This window comes from Urocampus carinirostris, chromosome 1, assembly GCF_059441175.1.
Source record: "Urocampus carinirostris isolate Australia breed hairy pipefish chromosome 1, RoL_Ucar_1.0, whole genome shotgun sequence".
Lineage (NCBI taxonomy): Eukaryota > Metazoa > Chordata > Actinopteri > Syngnathiformes > Syngnathidae > Urocampus > Urocampus carinirostris.
In genome coordinates this window covers 36,750,497-36,773,729 of record NC_142349.1, presented here as the reverse complement: position 1 = coordinate 36,773,729, position 23,233 = coordinate 36,750,497, and the positions used below count along the sequence as shown (strand labels likewise).

The window sequence follows — 23,233 nt, the reverse complement described above, 5'->3', positions numbered from 1 at the left end:
CTAACCCAATCCCCCTAACCGCTTACCCTAACCCTAACCCTAAACCTAAGCCTAAGCCTAACCCTCACCCTAACCCAAACCCTAACCCTCTAACCCTAACCCATACCCTAAACCTGACCCTAACCCCTAAATTTTAAACCCTAACTGCAACCCCAGGGGATCCAACGAATGTGTTGTTAGGGACCAAAACGGCTCTCTCTCTCTCTCTCTCTCTCTCTCTCTCTCTCTCTCTCTCTCTCTCTCTCTCTCTCTCTCTCTCTCTCCTCCCCTCTCTTGAAGGTTAGCGTCGTCTTCTGTGTTGTTAGTTTAAACAATTTTAGAGTTTAATATTAGTATAATTTAATGTTTCATTATCCTCTGTAACATAGCATTAATAATAATAATAAAGAAATGAATACATTTAAAACCGTTTGGGAGCCGAAAGACCCGGTTCATTTTAGTGGGCCGAGCCAAAAAAGCCTGGTCACTAAAAACGCCCGTAATTCCCGTCACTAGTGTAAAGTTTCCGCCGAATGGGATTTGATAGAAACTGTGAGTACCCAATAACGCCGCTAGATGTCACCCAAACAAAACATCATCCACTCAAGCTGGGAAAATACACTTTGCTCTTCTTCTTCCACCCACTTTAAAGGATGATAAGCACTCGCCTCCCAACGACGTTGGGTATATGTAACAAATAGCAGCTTGAGGTAGACCTTGGAGCAAACAAGTCATGTTGTGAGCCGTCTGCAGACCGACAGCCGCGTTTAAATCCTCCGTCGTGCCTCGGCGAAGGACGCGGGGGGTGTCGGCTTTTTGGAGGAGGGGGACGCTTGGCTCCCGCAAACAACGATCAGTGATTAGATCCACGCGCAAAACTCTTCACTTCATCGATTCGTCTGGAGCGGTACTGCTAGACCCCGATGACCTCCAGGGAGTAACGGCTGCGCAGAGAAGATGCACACCCTGCATCCTGAGGCCAAACAAGTGTCGAGTCCGCAGTGATTTCATAAATGAGCGATGCCGGGGGTGACCAAGTACAATTTGGTGGATGACACCCTCGATTTGAGGATCCCTATGCACAACGAGGAGGTGTTCCAGCATGGAGTCTGCTTCGAGGCAAAGGTAAAGATTCCAGGTTGATTTGGGCACAATTAGAGTCAAGTGAGATCTGTTTTATCATCTTTTTGATGTGAACATATTAGAAGTGGGTTTGATTTCAACACTTTCCCATCATTGCAAGTGTCTCGGATGAGTTTGCGTTGATGCAATATGACAGTAGAGTAACAAGTGGGAGTTGCTTTCCCTTACATGGATTTCTTGTGGATTTTTACAGTACATCGGCAGCTTGGAGGTGGGTCGTCCCGGGAGCCGCATGGAAATTGTTGCCGCCATGAGAAGAATCCGTGTAAGAAGCAATATTTCATGTTCGGGTAATGGTCGAACTGCTGCTGCAGTAGCGGCGGAAACATATAACCAAGCGATCGATGGAGTGTGCTTGCTTTCTGAGGATTGTATTTATTGTCTAACCTTTTGCTCTGTGATGGGAGGACTTGTCCACCCACCTAATCCACCCCCCTTCATTAAGTCATCCTTTTACACTTAAATCTTGTTCCCCCGCAACTTGGTCGTTAAACCCGATTGGGACTTTCTGCCAAAGGTTTATGTGGCGCTTCGTTTGGAAAAACCAACACTTCAAGAGGCTCAGACGTGATCGGCGACTGCAGAGCAATTACTCTTCGCTGCAGTGTTAGGGAGGAAGGGATTTACTATCCGAGGATGATTTAATCTGAAATCCAGCTGATTGAACCTTATGGAGGGCCCTGGTGTCCTCGGTGACAGGCCATGAGGACTTCATCCTGATCTGGGATGCTAATACCTCATTGGTATTTGTTAGGGATAGTTCATTTCCTAGGACCCAAATATACCCCAACGAAACAATTCAAATGAATGTGAAGACGTCAGGTTTCAACCGTTTTAAGGTGCTGTCCAGAATTTGAAAATGATCTACTTGCTGATACCATTTTTTGGTTTAAATCATCATTGCAGGCTCTGTCTAGATCAGGGGTGGCGAACAAGTTTGACACAAAGAGCCGAAATTTTCAACTGTGAGAGTCAAAGAGCCACACCACGGACTGACCTGCCATGACAGACAGACCGACACAAACACACACAATTAAAAACATATTATTTACCATAACACACTCCTCTCCTTACAATACAACAAGTATTGTTCTTCTGTTGATTTCAAGGAAAGTGTCCACCCTCAATACACACACACACACACACACACACAAAAACTAACCATGAAGCAAGGCAAAGAGCCACAGTATATAGAAAATATGATGAGGCAAAGAGCCACATTTCTATTGGTCAAGAGCCGCATTCGGCTCTAGAGCCATGTGTTCGCCACCCCTGGTCTATATGCTTGTGTGGCACGTGCAAGAACATGCATTTTTTTGACACACTCGAAAGTAATCTTCTTTTTTGTCTTTTTAGGGTGTTTGGACTGTGCATGAAACATACCTTTTATTAATTTCTTCTTTTCGCCATTTTCAAGCTAAACTAACATTACAAAAGACAACGAATATTTTTTTTTAAAAACACACTGATCCAAAATACATGCATTTAAGCTTTTTTTATTTACTAACATTAAAAAATCTGTGTAGAGAAAAATGGCAAAATTCTCAATAGGGAACCAAAAAACAACATAAAATGAAGACTGACATTTTAATTTAATTTTCAATAAATTGTCTTTCAAACAAATATCAAAAACTTAAAAGCACATTGTGTATTATCAAGCACCTTCTAATGGTAAAAAACTGTATTAATTTAAAACAAAATACCGATTTGCACAAAAAGAAAAATACATGAATGGGTAAGTGTGAAGCACATTGCAAAGCGCTTTGGGAGGACTTCAGTGACTTGAAAAGCGCTAAATAAATGCAGACCATTTACTTTTATGAACTATCATATACTTTTTAAAATACTTATGGCAAAGAAATGTTTATTTATTTTCCATAACATGAGGTTCACCTAAAGGAAGCTGACATAACTGTCCGTCTTCATGCTCCCCAAAACCTCAAAATTATGTGAAATGTGGGGCAAAAAAGTGGGAAGAAAGATAGTGTGGTTTTGTCGCTTCGAGTGTGCATAGTTTGCATTCTCTCTTGTTCTTTGTACTCTTCGTTATCAGTTGCACAATAAAGCGACCTCTAGTGGTTAAATTTTACACAGTGTCCCTTTAAAGAATTTTCAAGATCATTACACCATTTTACTTCATTTATAGTAATGGAGTGAAATTATGTGTCTTTAATTTTTCTCTTGATTTAATTTTGACAAAATTTTGCTTCTTCGAAGGTGACTCATTTATTTTTCTACATGACTTGGCAGTTTTTTTATAATAGATTATAAAATATATTTCATAATATTATTAAATCGTCAATTTAGATGAATTATCGATTGACAAAAGGAATGGTGAAAAGGAATGGTGGATGACTAGTTGGCACTTTTGCCTCACAGTTCAGAGGTCGTTGAATTAATTCTAGCTACCGGCCTTTCAGTCTGGAGTTTGCATGTTCTTCACGTGCCTGAGTCTTTTTTTTCTGGGCACTCCGGTTTCCCCCTTGTACCAAAATATGCAAGGAAAGTTGATTTTCAGGTCTTTATTATCCGAAGTTATGAGTGAGCGTGTGAATGGTTATTTGTCTCCATGTGCCCTGAAACTGACTGGCAACCTGTCCAGAATGTCCCCTGCCCACTGCCTGCAAACATCTGGGATAGGCTCCAGCACTTCCATGAGCCTAGTGAGGACATGTGGCTGGAAAATGACTAAATAAGCATCCCTCAACAATTCCTTCGTCAAATCCACCCCAAACTATTAACTGCACCCCACTTAGACCTGCATCTTGCAGGTCTAAAACCCAGTGTACTTTCCAAAATCTGCTCTATCAATGAACATTCATCATGGTGTAACATCTTCTCAGTCACTGTTCAATTGACTTGCCGAGCGACAAATAAGACTATGCGCCCGTTTTTTGCTGAGTGCACAGACACTTATCACATTAACCTTGCAAAAGAGGTGGTTACTCTTTATATCAATTATCTATAAATGCTAACAATTTGAACTCCATCAAATCTATTTCTTATGTGGGCATGGTGAGCAACTCCCTGGGCACTTGTATCCACCGCAAAGCGAATCAACGCATTGAAACCCTGCACTGCACCGACGCATACGGTGGTTAATGCAGTGACTCACAATCAGGGGTTGAAGTGGACCATTAGGCAATCAGATAAATAGGAGTAGTGGCAGTATTTTATAATAATACTAACAATTGCCAGATTGCAGTTCTCTATCTCTAGTTGTACAAAAAAACATATTATTACAGATTTATTTCCTATAAAATGCGAGCAAACGCACTAACTACCCTTTAAAAAAAAGTGTGTCTTAGCTGGAGGGTTGGGGGTCTTTTCACCGGTTCACGGTTATATTATGATTTAGCGAAGTAAGATTTAATAATAAAACAATATTTACGTTTTTTTTTCCTCATTTTTTTCCTTCACTAAGATTTTATTTATTATCAAATGTGCATTAGTTAAAAGGATGGAATAAATTTCCACTACAGTTTATTTAAATTAAATTAATGATTGTCTGAAAAGTATTTCTGCTTTTTATTTTTTAATGAAACATTTACCTGAATAGGGGAACTTTGCTGTAAGTTTTTATATCTATTGTAGAAAGGAGCTAATGCTTCTTTAACTTCTACAAACACACTTAGGTGCTATTTTTTTTAATTTTGTGTTTTTCGTATTGCTTTAACCAGCTTATCTGTAACTTTTATTTTCAGTAAAATAACATCGGGATGGGCTTCCTCAATGTTCTGTGGTTGATCAATGATAGTTAGCAAATACACATACATATAAATATTGCACTGTCAGAATAAGAAAAATCCATGTAATTTACCCATGTAAAATTCCTTCTTTAAGATTTACAAAATATTATAAAATAAGAAAAATAAGGATTAATATGAAATCTTAATTTATCTGCTCTCTGACCAATATTGTTTTGTCGTGAGAAAATTACTCATTCAAATATTTGCATTTTACGTTTGACAGTGTAAACGAAATATTTGAATCAATCAAAATGCTTTTTGTGCCATGAAATAGACAGACCTTTAGAAAACGTCTTTTCCTATTTAGTTTCAGGTGATTGTGCGATAATTTGATCCCATTTTATGCCTAATCAGTCTCTAAGAGCTTTGTGTGTTGAAACACATTACATTGCTACACATTCAATGCAAGAAAAAAAGCATCAATCTGTATCTTGTATACACACGCATACACATTATTGAGGCAACTCATCCTTCACCTTATCGTACACTCTTCAGAATGTCAGAAAAATTTCCTCCCCTCAATGAGATGGATAAGTGGTGAGTAAGAGCCCATGACGGGATGTATTATTGAATCCTGTGGATCTTGCGCACGCACATTTCGGGTTACTAGATGAAGTGCTTGCTGATTCATTTATACCAACGTCATGGCTACTTGCCACCTGACTATAAATAACTGTGACTTCATTTTAAATCCTGACGGGTACATTTCTGTCTTTCGTGTTGGGACGAAACGAAGGACGAGCGAAAAAGGGTTGTCAACACGAGGACAAAAGGATGGATATGATTCGAAATTGGCCGAGTTTCTCCGGGTCAAAAAGTCAGCGTAGGAAACTCCGTCATTCATCCCGAAGAGTTTGCTCAACAGCGTTACTGTAGTGAAGTATTAGTCACTTCATTTAAACATTGAAAAAGTTACCCCACTAATTACTGACACCTAAAAGTAGTGCATTACTCTAAAAGTAATACAATACCGTCTATACCAACTGACCCAAAAAACTGCTTCAAAATAGCAACAAACTCAAAGAAATTAAAGAAAATGTGTTCACCAACCTTCGAAAGCAGGTGAAGCCTTTTCTTACTTTTTGGCTTTTACAACATTAAGAGCTTGCAAAACTCAATTAGCCGACACTATCCATATCCATTTTGTCTCTGGGCTTCAAACCACTCGAAGATCTTCTTGCAATGTTAGGGTCTGTCATGCTGCCTTCCCCGGGAGGGCAACCAACCAGGTGTGGAGCAAGACACACCTGAGCCCACTATCCACTCACCTGTCCCCAATTATTTTTAACCTTCAAAATTAACGTTCAGCATACAGGGTCAGGCCATTATTACCATCAACACCCTGTCTGACACTATTGTGTATTGCAAAGATAAATTTATAGATACAATTATTGTGTAAATTCTATGGTCGAATGATCACATTTACCTTATTGGTTTCCGGTTGGTTTACTATTCCTCTATAAGCCACGTCCCCATCCAATGCGCATCTTACTCTTTGCTACTGGTGACACACTACTAAATATGCGCATATTAACTGACCCACAGATTTCATTTTTTTATTTCATACTAAATTCGGCTTATGTACGAGTACATACAGCGGTGTAAATATCTCCATGAGAAAAAAACTCAGCGCGCTCATAGTCTGTGCTTGAGCCCGCGCTGCCATAAATCTTTTCAATTGTACATTGTTGACACACATGCCCAACCCACAGAACGCGTCGCTGGTAGATCGGGGGTGGATGTGACAACATGAGTGATACAGAAGAATTCAGGAGTCACAGGGAACTGCAATTCCTGATCTACATGAGATAAGGAGCAAAAATAGCCTCGAACATACCTTATTTTCCGCACTATAAGGCGCACCTAAAAGTCTTGTTTTTTTTCAAAAGCTGACCATGCGCCTTATAACACAGTGCGCCTTATATATGGCTCAATATTAAATTCGCAAGGTCTCGCAACTACGAGAAACAGCCGCCGACTCCATTTTTCGCGCTGTGCATACTGGGAAATATTAAACGATTGGTAGTTGCCGGGGCTCGTGTTGTATTTGTTTACTAAGTGGCAAAATGGCTACCCCATTAAACTGCTTAATTCATATTCAACAAATACAGTATTTGTCTGAATCCAGGGTTATGACTGGTGAAGATGTAAAGCACAATTTACCTTAAACAAACGCAGAATTATTCAGAATGTCACGTTTGAGAGAGAGAGAGAGCGAGAGAGAGAGAGAGAGCGAGATTCTCTTTCATACGTGCATTTGTATAAGAAAATGGCTCCTGTTAAGAGACACGCGTACAACGCCGAGTTTAAACTCAAAGCGATCAGTCACGCAGCACAACACGGCAATAGAGCGGCAGCGAGAGAGTTAAACTTAAATGAATCGATGGTACGGAAGTGGAGAAAGGATGAAGATAAGCTCCGCCAAGTAAGGAAAACTCAACAAAGTTTCCGTGGCAATAAAGCAAGATGGCCAGAGTTAACAGTGGGTTGTTCAACAAAGAGCGGCAAGCAGAAGTGTCAGTACGATAACTATACGTATGAAGGCAACAGCGCTGGCACAAAAACACCGGACGTGTTGGATGGCCCATTCACTGAGATATGGTCAATTCGAACACAGCAGAAGAAGAATTCGAGGGATTCGTCGATGAGGAGCTTATAGAGTGATCTTTGTTTTTCTTTTGTGTGTTTACGTTTTACATTTTACAGTTATTATGTTATTGCTTTGCACTCGTTGTTTTTGCACATTACGAGTGTCACTTTATTGCGATTGCACTAACGTTTCATTTAAAATAACAGTATCAGACGTTTTTTTCTTTGCGTGTTGACTAAATGGACAAAAAATAAAATGATATGTCGATGTTGTTCAAAGATGTCAAAGATGTGTCACGAAAATGCTTTACCTCAGAGAAAATAATAAAACGGCTGTTTATTTATTTTGGGAGTGAATGGAGTTGTGGAAAGCTTGTTTGTTAATAAAGTTTGACCTTTTTGAATATTTTGTTGACATTCCCTTGAGCGTGGCAACATCTAGAGGTTGCATAAAGTAACTACATTCTCTACTGTGGTCAAGTCGTCACATTTATTTACCGTAAATAGCCCTTAATCCCAGTCTCGAAGGACTGCACAGGATTACAATTACAAAATTGCACAATTACCTGATCTTAAACCAGCATGCACTTATAGCGCCTTATAATGGGGTGCGTCTTATGTATGGCATAAGTTTTAAAATATATCATTCATTGAAGGTGCGCCTTATAACATGGTGCGCCATATAGTGCGGAAAATACGGTACTATCCAGTAGCAATGGCGGAGTTACAAATTTGTATTAATAACGTGTCGGAGTACCCGTTACCAGTGTTTGGAATAATGAGCTATTTTTGCAATACAGCATGCCTGTAGAAAAAAAAAAGTCATGGACATTACCCAGATAGCGAGAAGGAAATATTCAAGGGGTTGAAGACAAAACACAAAATGGATGTGTAGTGTCTCAAATGTTAGCTTACAAGCTCTTAAGACTGCAAAAAAACATATCAGGGTTTTAGCGCTTCCACCTGTTGATGTATACATTCCTTATATTACTCTTGGTATGTGGCTCTTTTAAATCTTTTTAGGGGGTCGGCTTCATTGTGAGTATTTACGGTAATTTGCTACTAGATAGTTACTTTCAGAGTAACTCGCTACTCATAGGGGTCAGTAGTCTTGGAGTAACTTAAATTAACTTACTAGTAATGAAACAAAGTACTGATTTTCAGTAACATGCCCAGGGTGCCTAACACTGCTCATTCCAGAGAAAAGTGATTCCATTGCAGGAACGAGTTCTTTTGCAAAGCGTTGGTCCCAAACATCTCAATTTAAACTCTTAAACAGCCTCCAGAAGGAACAGCTTTAAGCGCTAGTATCTTTGCTTGAGCTTGGGTTTCTCGGAGAGCATAATAATCAAAAACCTGGACGTCCCCAGCTCTCTTTTTCGATATATCATCCATCTACGTATAAAAAGCCGTCTCTGCAGTATTCATCACTCTCTCCACCCGCTTGTTTTTCAACCCCTTTTCATTTGATTCCGCGACCTTGGCACGCTTAACGCCATTGTTTGTTTGTTTTTCGCAGTACGAATTCAAACTGAAGAACATCAAGAAAAAGAAGGTCAACATTGTTGTTTCCACAGATTTTGTCAAAGTGATATTAAGAAAAAAGAAGGTCGGTTCTGTAAATCGTCGCTTTATGAGTGCATCGGAGGATAACTCCTTGTCTTGTTTTCATTTATTTGTTTTTGTTCTCACAGCGAAAAGGTTGGTCGTGGGATGAGAGTACAATCTTGGTGACGCAGGATCCCATTTTCAGGTGGGGACCAGGATTATAACAGTTTTGAAGGAGATCATTCTTTGTTTGGTTCGTTACAGTCAGGTTGTTTCTTGGAACATTTATATGAAGTATGGATGCACAATACAACTATTTTTTTCAGACCAATTACAATACTCAACTTTTGAGATGTGCAATACCAGATACCAATACTAATAAAACATAAAATATCCTCTACCCCACCCATCACAAAAAAGGTCAATTTAGAAGAATTCCCTTTACCTCATGGAGATGACGTTTCAGATAATTGATAGTTAATATTCACAAACATTTTGTGTAGGGCAATGCTTCTCAATTGTTTTCTGTCATGCCCTCCCTACAAGGAAGAAAACATCTCCCCCCTACCTTCAACGTGCGACCAAATACTTTATCTATAAAAAATTTAAACCTATGCATAACACAGTATCTTTATTAACTTAAAAGAGAAAAAAATAGATAGACAATATTGTAACACATAATTGCTTTAACTCTAAGAGCAAAGCTTTTAAAGGGCATCTAAATTTCAGAAGTAGAATTAATTAATTCATTTTTACAGCAATGTTTCATCCAGCATGACAGGAATTATATCTAAAGCTGTATCTCTTTATCTCTTTTGTTTTTGTACTGGTCTCTTTCACTCTCTTTTTATCCTTCTTAAAAAAAAATTCAATGGTATCACCTGATAATCTGCTACACTTTGTGTCTCCACGGTGCAAACGAAAACAATGCTCCAGGCGCACTTTGGTAAAAAGAGTGCCACCAGCCCATAGCATTGTTAGGGTAAAACTGCACTTTTTTGTAAAAAAAAAAAAAAAAAAAAAAAAAACATGTTCCCCAAGGCCCCAAATTGTATTTTATAGCTTGGCCCAGTCAGGTTTTGCACGGCTGCTTAAAATCCTTTAAAACACTTGATTTTAATGTTGTATTTTCGAGGGTTGAAAAGTGCTTGTATTTTGAGTAAAACGCTTGTAAATGCTTGAAATTGTTGCAATGTTTCTCAACAAGTGTGCTTAAAAAAACGTGACACTGCTCTCTGGTGGCTTCACTTTGCCCATGCTTATTTTGTTCCCTCGTGATTAATTGCAGCTGGCATTAGCTTGTAATGCATTGTCATCGCCCACTACAGGTTGCAACCAAGAGGACAGCTGCATGCTACACCTAAAAGGAGCATTATGAATCGTGCATTACTGTAGTGCAAAAACTACATATCTGTTTTGCTTTTGCAAGCTTTTTACTGACAAGTCAAGTCAAGTCGCATTTATTTGTATAGCCCTTAATCACACAATGTCGCAATAGGAATGCGCAGGTTACAATTAAACCATCCCCTGAGCCTTAACCGGCATGCAAGCAAGGAAAACCACAAAAGCTTAGAACGAGGGAAAAATGAAACCTTGAAAAGGGGCCTCACAACTGGAAACCCCTCTTCCAGGATGACCAGGGTGCAATAGAGTAGCTTCTCCAGCTAGCCACTAAAGATAGGCAATCAACTACAGCCCACTCCAACTGTGACTAAATCAAGCTAATCACTATTTTTAGTGACTGGGTAGATATGCTTAATTTTGTATGATTTTGCGATTTTGCAACATTAAACTAAAGTGTAATTGCTTATCTGGCAGTGCCTAGAGAGTGCATGAATATAGTACAAATTTCCATGCATGATATCAGTACTCGCCCATCTCAAACCAATGCCCACCCTTTTTTCCTGATTGTGGTTATGATAATAAACCAGAAATGAGAATGTAGTAGCAATATTTCCCATACACAGATAAGCAACCAAAAATGAGAATTTAGAAGCAGTGTTTCCCATAGATAAGAAGGCTCCAACAAGCCGCCAAGGTTAATTGATCCAGCCAGATTCGCATAAACTTGAGTACCAATACCATGTTTTTGTCTTTGTTGTGCTGGAAATTTCCGATGTCAATTGTACTAATGGAATCAGCAATCAGTATTGGTGTCAGCAAATAGTGAAGCTTTCCGTACTTGTATTAATGTTGGTTTAAAATGTTTATCCCACATGCCTTTAATACAATATGTATCAAGAATCCAGACTGTAAAATTACAGTGGTTACCGAACTAAACTCAAATTGTAGAATTTTCAAGAGGATAAATCAAAGCTGAATCACACTGTTTTGCCCTTAGGATTTTTTATGTGTCACATGATGCTCAAGACCTTAAGATCTTCAGTTACATAGCAAGAGATGGTGAAAGCAATTGCTTCCGCTGCAACGTCTTCAAGTCCAAGAGGAAGGTGAGGTAAAGGTGTCAGTGACAGTGTGTAATGGTAATCAAATGTAAATACAGTGGTACCTCTTTATACGACCACCTCTAAACATGAGAATTTCAATATACGAGTTTTATTTGGAAGAAAAATCTTTGCATATCTTGCAAATTGCATACGACTGAAATTCCTGGTCTCAAGCATTCACAGAGGCTACTACTAGAGAACAGTCAAGACCGCTCATTGTTCACAGCTTGTTCCAGTTTGCCCATGAAAACTACTACCGGGGGGAAAGTGCTTTCAAATTGTTATTGTTGTATGTACGTTCATTTAAAGTTACAATAACGGTAAATTTAAGCATACAGTATCATCTACAGTCTCTCAATCTCTGTGATTATTATGATAATAATAATAATAATTATACATTATTTTGAAGCGCCTTTCAGGAAACCCGAGGTCGCTGAACTCAGAATAAAGGACAGTCATTTAAAGAATAAATAATAAATAAATAAATAGATAAAAACAGATACAAACATGTATGGTGAAAAAAAATAGGTGCTAATGAATTTCCCTTGTTAGGTGTTGATAAACCTTACAAACACAACGCGGCACTTATTTAGCCAAGGCAAGGCAGATTATATCGAATAGCGCGAAAATATCAGCAATCTACAATGACGTTGTTGTCTGCTACCTGTGACCGAGACGATCCCGATTACAGCTGAAACGAGATAGGAGCGATTGGTCTTTTTTCTTTTAATTTCCTGGAAAAAAAAACGTTATACCGTGTACACAATTTGCATTCTTCAAGGACCGTATAAAATAGGGGGAAAACGTAAAAGTTGCCCGGTATGAGAACTCCTCCTTGCCATCCTATATGAAATTGACTTCGTATGAAGAGGTACCACTATCGTTCTGAGTGGATGATCTTTTCCTGTAAGACAAACACGATTCATTGGTGATCCTTTTACCATGGAGACGAGACGGACAGTGACTTAGCCGAGACTTAAAATTAATCATCCTCGTTGGAAGAGAAATGAGTTGTGTGCGTGTGTGCCTGTATGTGTGCATTTTCCCTTGCTCTGAAAGACATGGTTGCTAAATACCATCAGCTCATTGTCTGTAGAAAGGGTGCTCGTTTGTCTTTGGCTCGAGTAATGCACCAGTGCAATTGAGTAGGAGGGGACGGAGCAGCCGATACAAGCAAATTAGATTTGTTTTCATCAGCCTAGTACATCGACGGACCTTTTGGCTTCAGCCTTGGCAGTGCCAGCTGCTTCAGCTGTCAATTGTGTCGTGATGTTGTTGTAAATGTAATAGGAAATATACTGTGTAGTCATTTGAATAGGATTTTACAATATAATACTGTTACTTTTTTTTAAAGTTTCATATTTACAAATGTCTGTATGGTAAGTTTGCACGACAGCACTTTTGTTAGACCGCTATTAGTACTGAACCTTTGAATAGTCATCACTAGCAATAATAAATACTGATACAAGTACATTAAAAAATGTATTACTTCAAATCCCGAAATCATTTTTCTGTTTAAACTGCATGCATTATAATGATTAGGTAATTTGCATTCCCTGTCTGTAAAACAGCCAATTCCAGTATCCAATTGTTGGGTCTATGGCCTTACATCTTTGAATAAAACACTATAGGTGACAAGAGACATTAATCAAGATGTGTCAGTTCGAGGCCCGATTCTCATCAGCACAAAACTTCACCAACTCCCCTTTTGTATTCACAGAATTATTGGAGGACACTCCGTCTGTATACAGGGGAACATCAAACAGAACAATGCAGCTTTACTCCACAGGCAAATGGTTGACACTGTAGGTCTGATACTGTAGGGTGATAAAATTCATTGAAGCAAGGAAAGATCGACTCAACTGTAAGGGTTTATGTAATACTTAATATTTGAAGTTAATGCATAATAGATTTAAGATGGGCAGGGCACCTGTATGATGCGGCATGGGTAAACCAGTGAAAGCTGTCGGGCCCTGCTGTTGAATAGAAGAGTGTGTTGTGTCACCCTGACCGGAGAGACATGGCCGCTTTCTTGTGTCCCGTTTCATCTGGAGGGACGAAAGCATGACCAACTTGGGTGCCGAAGTGCTTAACTTGTTTGGGTGTTTGGGTATTTGGGCTGGCCACGGTCCCAAAATTTTTGTGTGCGTTTTTTGCTACTTTTTCCCTTTTTTATTTTCTTTGTTTTTGTATGTCTTTGTCTTGCTGTTGGTCACCCCTCTCGAGGGATATGACCAGGGTAGATAGATGGATGGATACATTTAAAATAATCCTATCACCAATATTTCAACTACGGATACTTTAAAATAAGAAGAGTATCAGAACAGATAACTGGTATTAGTACTTTCCCAGACCTACTGTTGAGTAACAAAAAAAGCATTTAAGCAATCAGATTTTCTATTCATTTTAATTGATGAGTTCAATTGGACTTTTTTTTCCTTTTTTTTAAACATGTCATGCCCATTTCGGCTCTAATCTGGATTGTCTTGGTAACTGGTAGCAGACAATAACGTCATCAAAGATTGCTAATATGACCGTAGTATTCTATATTGTCTGTCTTGCTGTGAGTAGGTGCCGTGTTTCGTTTGTAAGGTTTATTATCGCCTAATAAGCAGTATTTGCAACCAATAATAAGGGGAGCAAGTGGAGGAGGTTCACAGGTATGAGATAGAGCAGGGGTCGGAAACCTATGGCTCACAAGCCATATATGGTTCTTTTCATGAGTACATATGGCTCAGAGATAGACACATTCCATGTGGTATATTTTTCTTGATATGGGAAACAGGCTGTGGTATTAACATTATTTCATAGTTGTTTTCAAATCATCAAACATCACACAGTGAAATAAAATGTGTTGAAGAATTGTCTTTTGTCTGGAGACCAGGTATGGTGGTTTTGCTGATTCTTTTATTAAAGTATATGGTGCGGCTCTCTCTAAAACAAAATGAAAACATTTTTGATTTTATGGCTCTTTGGGTCAAAAAGGTTCCCTCTGAGAAAGAGAGACCTCTGATGGTACACAAGCACCAAACTTAAAATAAAAGTTAATGTAATTTTAAATGAACGTAAAAACTTTTGTGCAAACTGAATGATCTGATGCTGTAAGAAGGCTGTCACGACAGGAAAGCGGGCTCGAGCAGTTTATAGCGGTAGTCCATGGGACTGCTCATGACCTGGATTTTCCTTCGTATACAAAAACCTCGTGTTTAGAGGTGCTCATATGAAGAGTCCAATCATTACAAAGAGATAAAGCCTCTCGTTTACACTTCAACACCACTCTTATGGTTTTTTTTACCATCTCACTTTACTCTTCACCGTTCCAGCTGCAATCCATTCCCCTGTTTCACATCATTTTATGCCTTTTGACTCCTTTCACTGACAAAGCAACACACGCTGTGATCCCCCTTCGCAGTCTCAAGCTATGCGGATCGTGCGCACGGTTGGCCAGGCGTTTGATGTGTGTCACCAGCTGACCTTGCAGAAAAAAACAGATGACCAGGAGGAGGAGGAGGAGGAGGAGAAGGAGTCTGATGCAATGCAAGGTGACAAACCTCACAAGCTGTCCTTTTTCCTCCTTTGTCACAAATCTCGCTTCCTTCCCACTTATCACACTAACATCCCTTTTCTGCTTTGTCAACCACCTTGTGAAAAAAAGCACACAGAAAACTTGCCACTATCTTCAAATAATAGTTTTCATTAGCCTGCAGTGCTGCGGCTGCACTCATCTCATGGGCGAGTTTTTCGGTCATTGATTAAATCATCGCAGGGCTCTAAGCACGACAGAGCCTATAAAGATGAGTTGCACGCTGTCTAAAGCAGGCTAAAAACAAGCCGTGAAACATTCCTTTCCCTGCAGCCGACAAGAGGTTGGCGTTGTCAGAGGAGACCGACCTTGAGGCCACAACGGAGGAGAGTATCGAGTGCAACACTTCATCAGACCAGGAGAGAAACAAAAAGGTCCGTGGGAATAATGGCCGAGTAGGGGCGGTAAATTGCACGCTATCATTTTAGTGGCCCTTGTTGTTATTCAATTCAAACGACAAGAGGACTTCAGCCACCGCCCTTTAGGGAGTTACATTTACCGATGCTCTCAGACAATTTACAAGCTGCAGACATTTTATTTGCTATGCCGGGAGAATCTGATGAGACACTGAAAAAAATAACCCGGACGGATGGATTTTCATCAGAGCAGTTTATAACCACAGCCTGTTCCATAATGTCCTCTCTGCCACAGGGCTCCAATAGCGATTGTCTTTTGCTGAGCTCCCCAGCTAGACCGGCCTCCGGAGCAGGTCAGTTGGCTGCCGAGGCCCCAAGTGCTTCGGAGCATCAGCTGCAGTTCTTGCAGAAACAGCTACAGCAGCAGGAGCAACGTGCACTGGCCGCATCAGCTCAGGTACCCAATCGTATATCATCATTCATGAGAGTTTGCTTTCTCTTGTTCGTCATTTGTTAAAGTAATTTTCAAATGCTCTGCTTTGCCACATCATGGATTCCTCGTTAAGTTTTGTCACTTTGGTTGGACTCTTTAGCATTTGGATCCACAAGCCAGCCTCCAACCTAAACGTTTTTAGAAATGATGATAATAATAATAATAGTTTGTCAATTTAAAACATGTTCTATCAAGGTGATTTTTTGAATAGTATTTGTTCCTGTTTTGCGACTTCATACATGGCAAACTGTATTTGTGTACGTTATCTACTTTTTATTTAAAGGGACAGTGTGTATCATTTAGCACCACCTAGTGGTAAAAGATTTTAAGTATTTGTGTTTTTCATTAGAATTTATTTTGATTTTCTATAGAAATAATAACACGACTTGGTCGTTTGTCCTGTTTACCTCCTCATCAGTTGCGAGAGGCATCAGACGTTTATGAATTTTCGTAAAGGGTTATTTGTTTGGATACAAAAAAGATTTGAATCAAAATACAAAAATATGCAAAATGCAAAGTCCTTTACCAGACAAAAAGCCTTTAAAATGCCACGAAAGCAAAATGCGTGACGTCGTTGCCACCAACTTTGGTTTTCAACAAAAATATAATAGCCACAATTGATGCAAGCGGGATAACACTTAACACAGAAAATCAGCGGTGACCAGATGATGAAGTTGCTGTATCTGATTGAGCAAGATGGTAGACAATTGTTTTAGGGGACCCTCATGCTATGTCAAATGAATACAAAATTCTCAATGTCTTGAATATTTTTTTAAAAATGCACATTTATATCATAGTTCAGTTTTCTTCTCATTATTCAAATCAATATATATTTACTAAAAAATTACTTTTTTACCACTAGGAAGTACTAAATAATACACAATGTCCCTTTAGAATAAGATTGCTTGTAGCAGATAGAGTATGGCAAACACGTGTTAAGTCAACCACTAATTGTGCAAGTTCTCCCACTTGAAAATATTAGAGAGGCCTGTAGTTGTCAGGACAGATAAAACTCAACCATGTAGGATGGAATGTGGGATAAAAAAACAGAAAATAACATTTTTTTAATTTTTAAATTATTTATTTGCAAATCATTGAATAAAAAAGATTGTCTCAATCCTTTGTTATGAAGCCTTTGTTGGAAATAAAGGAGGCCAAACGCTTTCTGTAACTCTTCACAAACTTTTCACATTCTTCCATTTTGTGGCTGTCGTTAGTCAACACGGACTTTAAACTTCGTCAACAGATTTTCCATGGGGTTGAGATTTGGACACTGGCTTGGCCACTCCAATACCTTGAAATACTTTTTACAAAGCCACTCCTTTGTTGCTCTGGCTATATGTTTCGGATCATTGTAATGCTCAACTTCAATGCCCTTTCTGATGGAATGAGATTTTCACTCAAAATATCTCGATACATGGCCCTACTCATTCTTTCCTTTACACAGATCATTCAGTCTGGTCCTTTTAGAGAAAAGCAGCACAAAGCAAGATGTTTCCACCCCCATGCTTCACAAGGGGTATGGTGTTCTCCGGGTGCGATTCAGTATTCTTTCTCCTCCAAACACAATAATCTGTGTTTCTAACAAAAAGTTCTATTTTAGTTTTATCTGACCATAACACATTATCTCAATCCTCTTCTGGATCCTCCAAATGCTCTCTAGGGAACTGCAGACGGGCCTGAACGTTTCTAATGGTTGAGGTTTACCCCTGTTGATAATTACAGGTATCTACAAACATTTCATGTAGAAGAACTTGCACAATTGGTAGTTGACTTAGTACTTATCTGCCCCTCTGTAATTCTGTTGGGAAATATTACATTTCTAAAAATACGCTAAAAAAGTTAGGTTTTCTTATATTGTTTTTGTTGTGTTGTCCAAAGAATATTAGGGAATAAGATACAAGAAATTAAGAAATAATTATGTTCCCATTGTCAGAAAAATAATAAGTTGATAGTAGGTTTTGTTTCTCATTTGAATCAATATTGTCTGCAAAATTGGAAAATACACATTTCAAATGAGTCAGACAGTCTCCCTTAGGAGACAATTTTGCCTATAGTCCGAGAAAAAGACTAAATAATAAAGATACTCGTAGATAATACCTGTGTACAATTTAAATTGTTACTATGTCACATCTGGAGAAAAAAATACCCCAAAATGAAAAAAACAAAACTCTCCTCAAACAAATTTAAACTACTCAGAATTTGAATGTCATTCCTGTCTGATTTTGGTCTGCTTAGGTGCACGTGCTCCGGGGTCAGCTGTCTGTGGAGGTTTGTGCTCGGAGCGAGGCCCAGACCAGAGTTCAGAGGCTGCTTCAGCAGAACACTGACTTGCTGCAGCACATTTCTCTGCTGGTCAAACAGATCCAGCAATTGGAACTCAAAGCTGGTGGGCAATTAACATCCGGTAAATTGAATAAACTATTGACATATTTAGATTTTACATTTTATTCACTTAGTTACTTAGTTACTTACTTACTTACTTACTTACTTACTTACTGGCAAGGCACATGCTAGATAAACCAACCAAAAGACAGAATTTATATAAGGTAAATTCTTCAGCGTGGAGACAGAAGTGAGTGAGGAAAAATGACGGGTGTTTGTTTAACGTAAAACAAATGTTGGTGTTGAGCAGTTTCGTTGAGGTTCTTATTACAAAAAATGAACAAAATATACCGGGCATTCGAGTACAGTACCAGGCTGTTTGGCTTCACATAATGTGAATGCAATCATATTGCCTTAAACCGCGCTTCCACGGGCCAGATTAAATCTGACCTGCAAAAGTGTGACGTATCACCAGAGACTTGTTGATGATACGTAAGCACTTACTGTATACTTAAAATTGAATGTACTGTAACTTCAAATAAAGATACACACAAACATTTCTACAGCATATTGTTTCTATTCTTTCTTTTTTATATGAATAAAGCAAAACGCCCAAAAACTGTTCTGCAGCTTGGTAACTTGCACTCGCTGCTCTCATTCCAAACCGCAGTCACAGGGGCAGTCCTTCCGGTTGTACCAACCGCTCCCTCAAGTTGTGCGGTCTCTACTACAGTGGTACCTCTACTTACGAATTTAATTTGTTCTGGGATTAGCTTTGTATACAAAAAAACTTGTAAGTAGAGACGCAAACCCCACAAAAGTACAGTATGATACATTTTTATTAAATAATTAAAAGATCATCTGAACATAAAACAAATGCATATTATAATTAGATTGGATAAAACAAGTAGCAAATAGTGTAAAAAAACAAAGAATAAAGGATGGAATAAAAATAAAAATATAAATTTGTGTTTCTGTCGGAAATGCACAAGGCAGACATCATAATGAACAATAGTCCGACTTGTCAACACTTTTTCCAGGTGATTCCTTTCCACAAATCCCAAGCAGTTATGGAATTTAGCTAAAATGTCTTTCATTTGGGCTGACTTGCCATAGCCCCTTCCCCTCCCCGTCTCTAGACTCTGAACTGTGACGGTGACATGAAAAGCATGCTGGGATACACGCAGCCTGTTTATTTACGTTCGTGAAACTCTGGGAGCAGCTGATAGCAGCACATACTTTACTGTATTTTTGACTTTGTATCCTGAAACGCCTTTGTTACTATAGGCGATATTTTCCCATTCAGGTCTTTCGTAACCTGAAACCTTTGTATGTAGAGAGATTCATAAGTAGATTTACCACTGTAATAACCTCTGGGACTGCTCATAGCTTAGGTTTATCCTTGACGTACTGTCCAATCTTAAATGCCAGGACCTTAGCTTGGCCTTAGCTTGGCCTTGAAGCTAGGTCCTTAGCTTGGCCTTGCTTTGATGCTAGGTCCTTAGCTTGGCCTTTGATTTTTGCATTCCGGAGATGGAATAAGAGCTTGCTCTGTCCACTCCACGCATCGGCCCGGTATTGCAGTACCTCCGGGAACGGTGCATTCGCAATGATCGCAGCAAGGCTTTAGGGCTAGGACCTTAGCTTAGCCTTTTGGCTGAGAGTAAGTGTCCCGGCTCCTAGGCTTTGTAGCGTATTATGAACTGACCGATAACGGATAATGGATAATGAATAACGAAGATAGATCAATAACCCTTAAAAACCCCAGAAGAATATTTTTGTTACAAATAAAACTAGTATATCCAATTTCTCATGTTTAGAGGTGCCCAAATAAAAAGCTACCAGTGTACAATATTGGATTTGTGGAAAATAAAGTAGCCAGACTGCTCTTTTCTCAAATATTGTATATCCTTTGAATTCCATAGTGGGCTCCCAAGACAGCCTTTTGGAGATCACTTTCCGGGCACAACTCCCCAGCACGCCCAGCGAGCCGCTAACACCGTCTCCATCGGCTGGCATGTTGGTTCCTCTCTCGCAGCACTCGAGCAGTGACAGTGCTTGGGTCTCCTTTCCATCCTGCTCCTCCAGCACCACGGGGACCGAAGCCAGCCCCCTCAGCCTCGGTGGCAACGTGGTCCGTCTGGAATGCTTCCGTTTCTCCTCACGAGGTCCGGCCGATCAGGAGCAAAGACGGGAGACGAGCGTGACGCCTGACGAGGGAACCCCGGAAGACGGGGAGCGGGTGCTGGGGGCGCTGGAGCTTCTTAAGTTCAGGGAATCGGGGATCGGGTCAGAGTACGAATCCAACACAGATGAAAGCGACGACCGGGACAGTTGGGGGCACGGGGAGGCCGCAACGCTGGACGGCGCCGCTCGTCTCTTCCATGTGTTGAATACCGAGACTTTGCCTGACTGTTTGGGGGATGAGATGGCTGTATAGAGCTAGAGGCATCAACGTTGCTCTCACGTGTCATTAAATGTGAAGACTGTTACGGAACTACGTCAAAGAATGCAAACGGGTTGTCAAGTTGAGATCAAAGTGAAGATCTGGAGCCCTATTTTCGTTCCTAGTGCAGGTTTTGTTATTTTTTGACAATCTATTTTGCACAGTGAGGCATTGGTATCGTGGAAACGTTAACATTGTTGTGCCCTGAATGGTATTGAACCATGGATTCATATCGTCATTCGATATTTGGCATTACAATTTCAGTATTTACTCAATTTTTAGCATTTTTTAGTATTTTAAAAGGGTTTTTAAAATCTTGGTTAAATATTTCTTAAAATATGCACAATTTTCTATATCCTGTTGGTAAAGTTGTTTAAAGCTGTTTTTTTATTATAGAAATGTTAAAATGAGCAAAATTTACTACTAATGAGATAATCAATTGCAATGTGAGATTGTTTTGTGAATTTTAAGTATTTTTTTTTATTCTGTCTATAACCTGCTTCATGAAAGTTACAACCTGCTTTTTCATAATTATTTTCCCTATTTTCCTACATTTTAAACTTATTTTACAAATAAAATAAGAAGACAATTCAATCAAATTTTAACTTTTTTTCTAATTAATTAGGACAAATTAGCCTTTAAAAAAGGAATACGGTTATTGCGGTTAATGGGGACCAAAACCACCTGCGAAAAGTGAAAATCCGCGAAGTAGCGACGCCCCTTCAATATTGCTTTTAAAAAATGTTTTTTTTTATTTTTTTTAATGATTTCTTTTTTTTTTTTTTTTTTTTTTTTTAGACCCGCAAAGCTCTGAACCCGCGAACGTGGAACCGCAAAGTAGCTAGGTCCCACTGTAGTCTGATGTCAGATGTTAAAATAACAGATTTATTTGCAAGATTAAGTTGTGTTTTGCTTTTGCAGCTCTTTTCTGTAGGATTTTACTTATTAATCGTTTTTCTAATACAGCTGAGAAAACAATTCACTTAATATTATCTGTTTATTCTATCTATATTTTAATTTTAGAAAAAATCTTAACATATTCTGTATTATTTTCTGATTTTAATTAAAACAACATCAATCTTAACTCCCACAAAAATTACATTTGATGTATTTCGTCATCAATTTTTGATTAATTTTATTAATTGTTTTCAAAAATTTAAGACGAGTCAAAATAAAATATAAAAGAGTTTTACAATTGTGTTGTCTTGTCCTAAGGAATGAGTTTAAATTAAGTATTTTTACATTCAAAAAAATAAACAAAATTATCAACAACAACTAGAGAATCGGGCCTAAGAAAATCCAGCCTGCGGGTATTTCAGCCGGCCCAGCACAAGCCCAACAAGTTAACTTGATTGGAAGCACCAAGTTTGAAGCGAACCTGAATTTTTATATTTTACTTGTGAGGATTCGGGAGGAGGAAGGGTGTTGTTGGCTGACTCCAACGCTCATGTAGTACACCCTAAACTAGACTTGAGCCAAAAAAAAATTAAGATGTGCCCAATATTATCAAATCACCTTGAATGGCGCCGAAGGAAGCCTAAACAGCACAACAATGGAAACGTAGCCATTGGATATCAAGCCAAACAGCGAACATTGAGCCCCAGATGTTTCACGTTTGATGCACAGACAACACATCATGCTTCTGAAATTGTGAGTGTTATGGCAGGCTTGAAATCATTGCTGACTCGTGCATGTGGAACAATAAATGTAACAAAAGTAGCAAGAAGTACACTGTCCAGAATCTCTGCAAATGCTAATGTTTGTCGTTTTCAAGATTGTCTCCATACACACTTGGCTCAAATATTAAAGGGTTGTCTTGCCTTGTGCTGCCAGACAGTTGAATATGACACCTTGTGTGTGTGGGAGGGGTTACACTTTTACACATTGTAAGGCTTCCACACTCCTTTACTGCTACTGTAATTCTTTGAGTGTTTCTTTTGGCGCAGGCATAATTTAATAGGGAGAAAATGTGTTTTTACTGTAATTCTTTGCTCGCCAGAAAACAGGCAATTGCTGTTGCTTTTTCCAAAGGCATATGCATCTTGTTAACAGACGGTGATTAATCGAGGTCGAAGGATTTTTTTCACCGGATATAGTTTTCGCTGGAAACATTCATCATTTAAAAAACACAACACATTTAAAAAGCGTAATGGTGTAAACCAAAGCTGACGTGTCCTCAAATTTATATCCCCGCAGCAATTAAATGAGTTCATCACCAGCGTGCTGTGCAAAGTTCAAATTGTTGTTTGCCTCTTCTGTGTGCTCAGTAATGTATGCCAGTGTGTGTATTCATGATTGTGATCATGTCGGCTTCCCTGCCTTGGTGACATCACGGCGCTCCAAGCTTGTTGCCATACCAACCATACTGTGGTTATAATTGTGATAATACACATGACATTTAACAAGGATAAGATTGTTTTTGTATTGATTCTTGGAAATTCAAAGACTGACATTCAATTTTCTTTGGGCACGTAAAAAAGGGCCAGAATTCGTTCTCAATGATATTTGTGTGTTTTATTTTTACATCGCTGTATATGCAACATCACACTTGCGTGTCTTTTACAGGCCTCATGAT

At 39.0% G+C, this 23,233-nt stretch overlaps 1 protein-coding gene and 1 pseudogene across 2 annotated transcripts; both read left to right on the top strand.

Annotated features, from left to right (window-relative positions):
• The first annotated feature begins 602 nt into the window (after positions 1-602).
• Positions 603-21,373, top strand: nos1apb (nitric oxide synthase 1 (neuronal) adaptor protein b). 2 transcript variants are annotated; one of them, XM_088355232.1, is made up of 10 exons: positions 603-1,104; positions 1,316-1,387; positions 8,980-9,069; positions 9,155-9,213; positions 11,350-11,458; positions 14,868-14,997; positions 15,312-15,412; positions 15,690-15,851; positions 18,126-18,276; positions 20,138-21,373. In XM_088355232.1, the coding sequence occupies exons 1-10, from the start codon at positions 1,000-1,002 to the stop codon at positions 20,650-20,652; spliced, it is 1,494 nt and encodes a 497-aa protein (XP_088211358.1). In that variant the 5' UTR covers positions 603-999; the 3' UTR covers positions 20,653-21,373. The 2 variants fall into 2 exon arrangements, with proteins under 2 accessions (XP_088211358.1, XP_088211349.1); XM_088355223.1 differs by having other exon boundaries at positions 18,126-18,294.
• LOC148374539 (U2 spliceosomal RNA) lies at positions 19,684-19,821 on the top strand (annotated as a pseudogene).
• Positions 21,374-23,233: the final 1,860 nt, after the last annotated feature.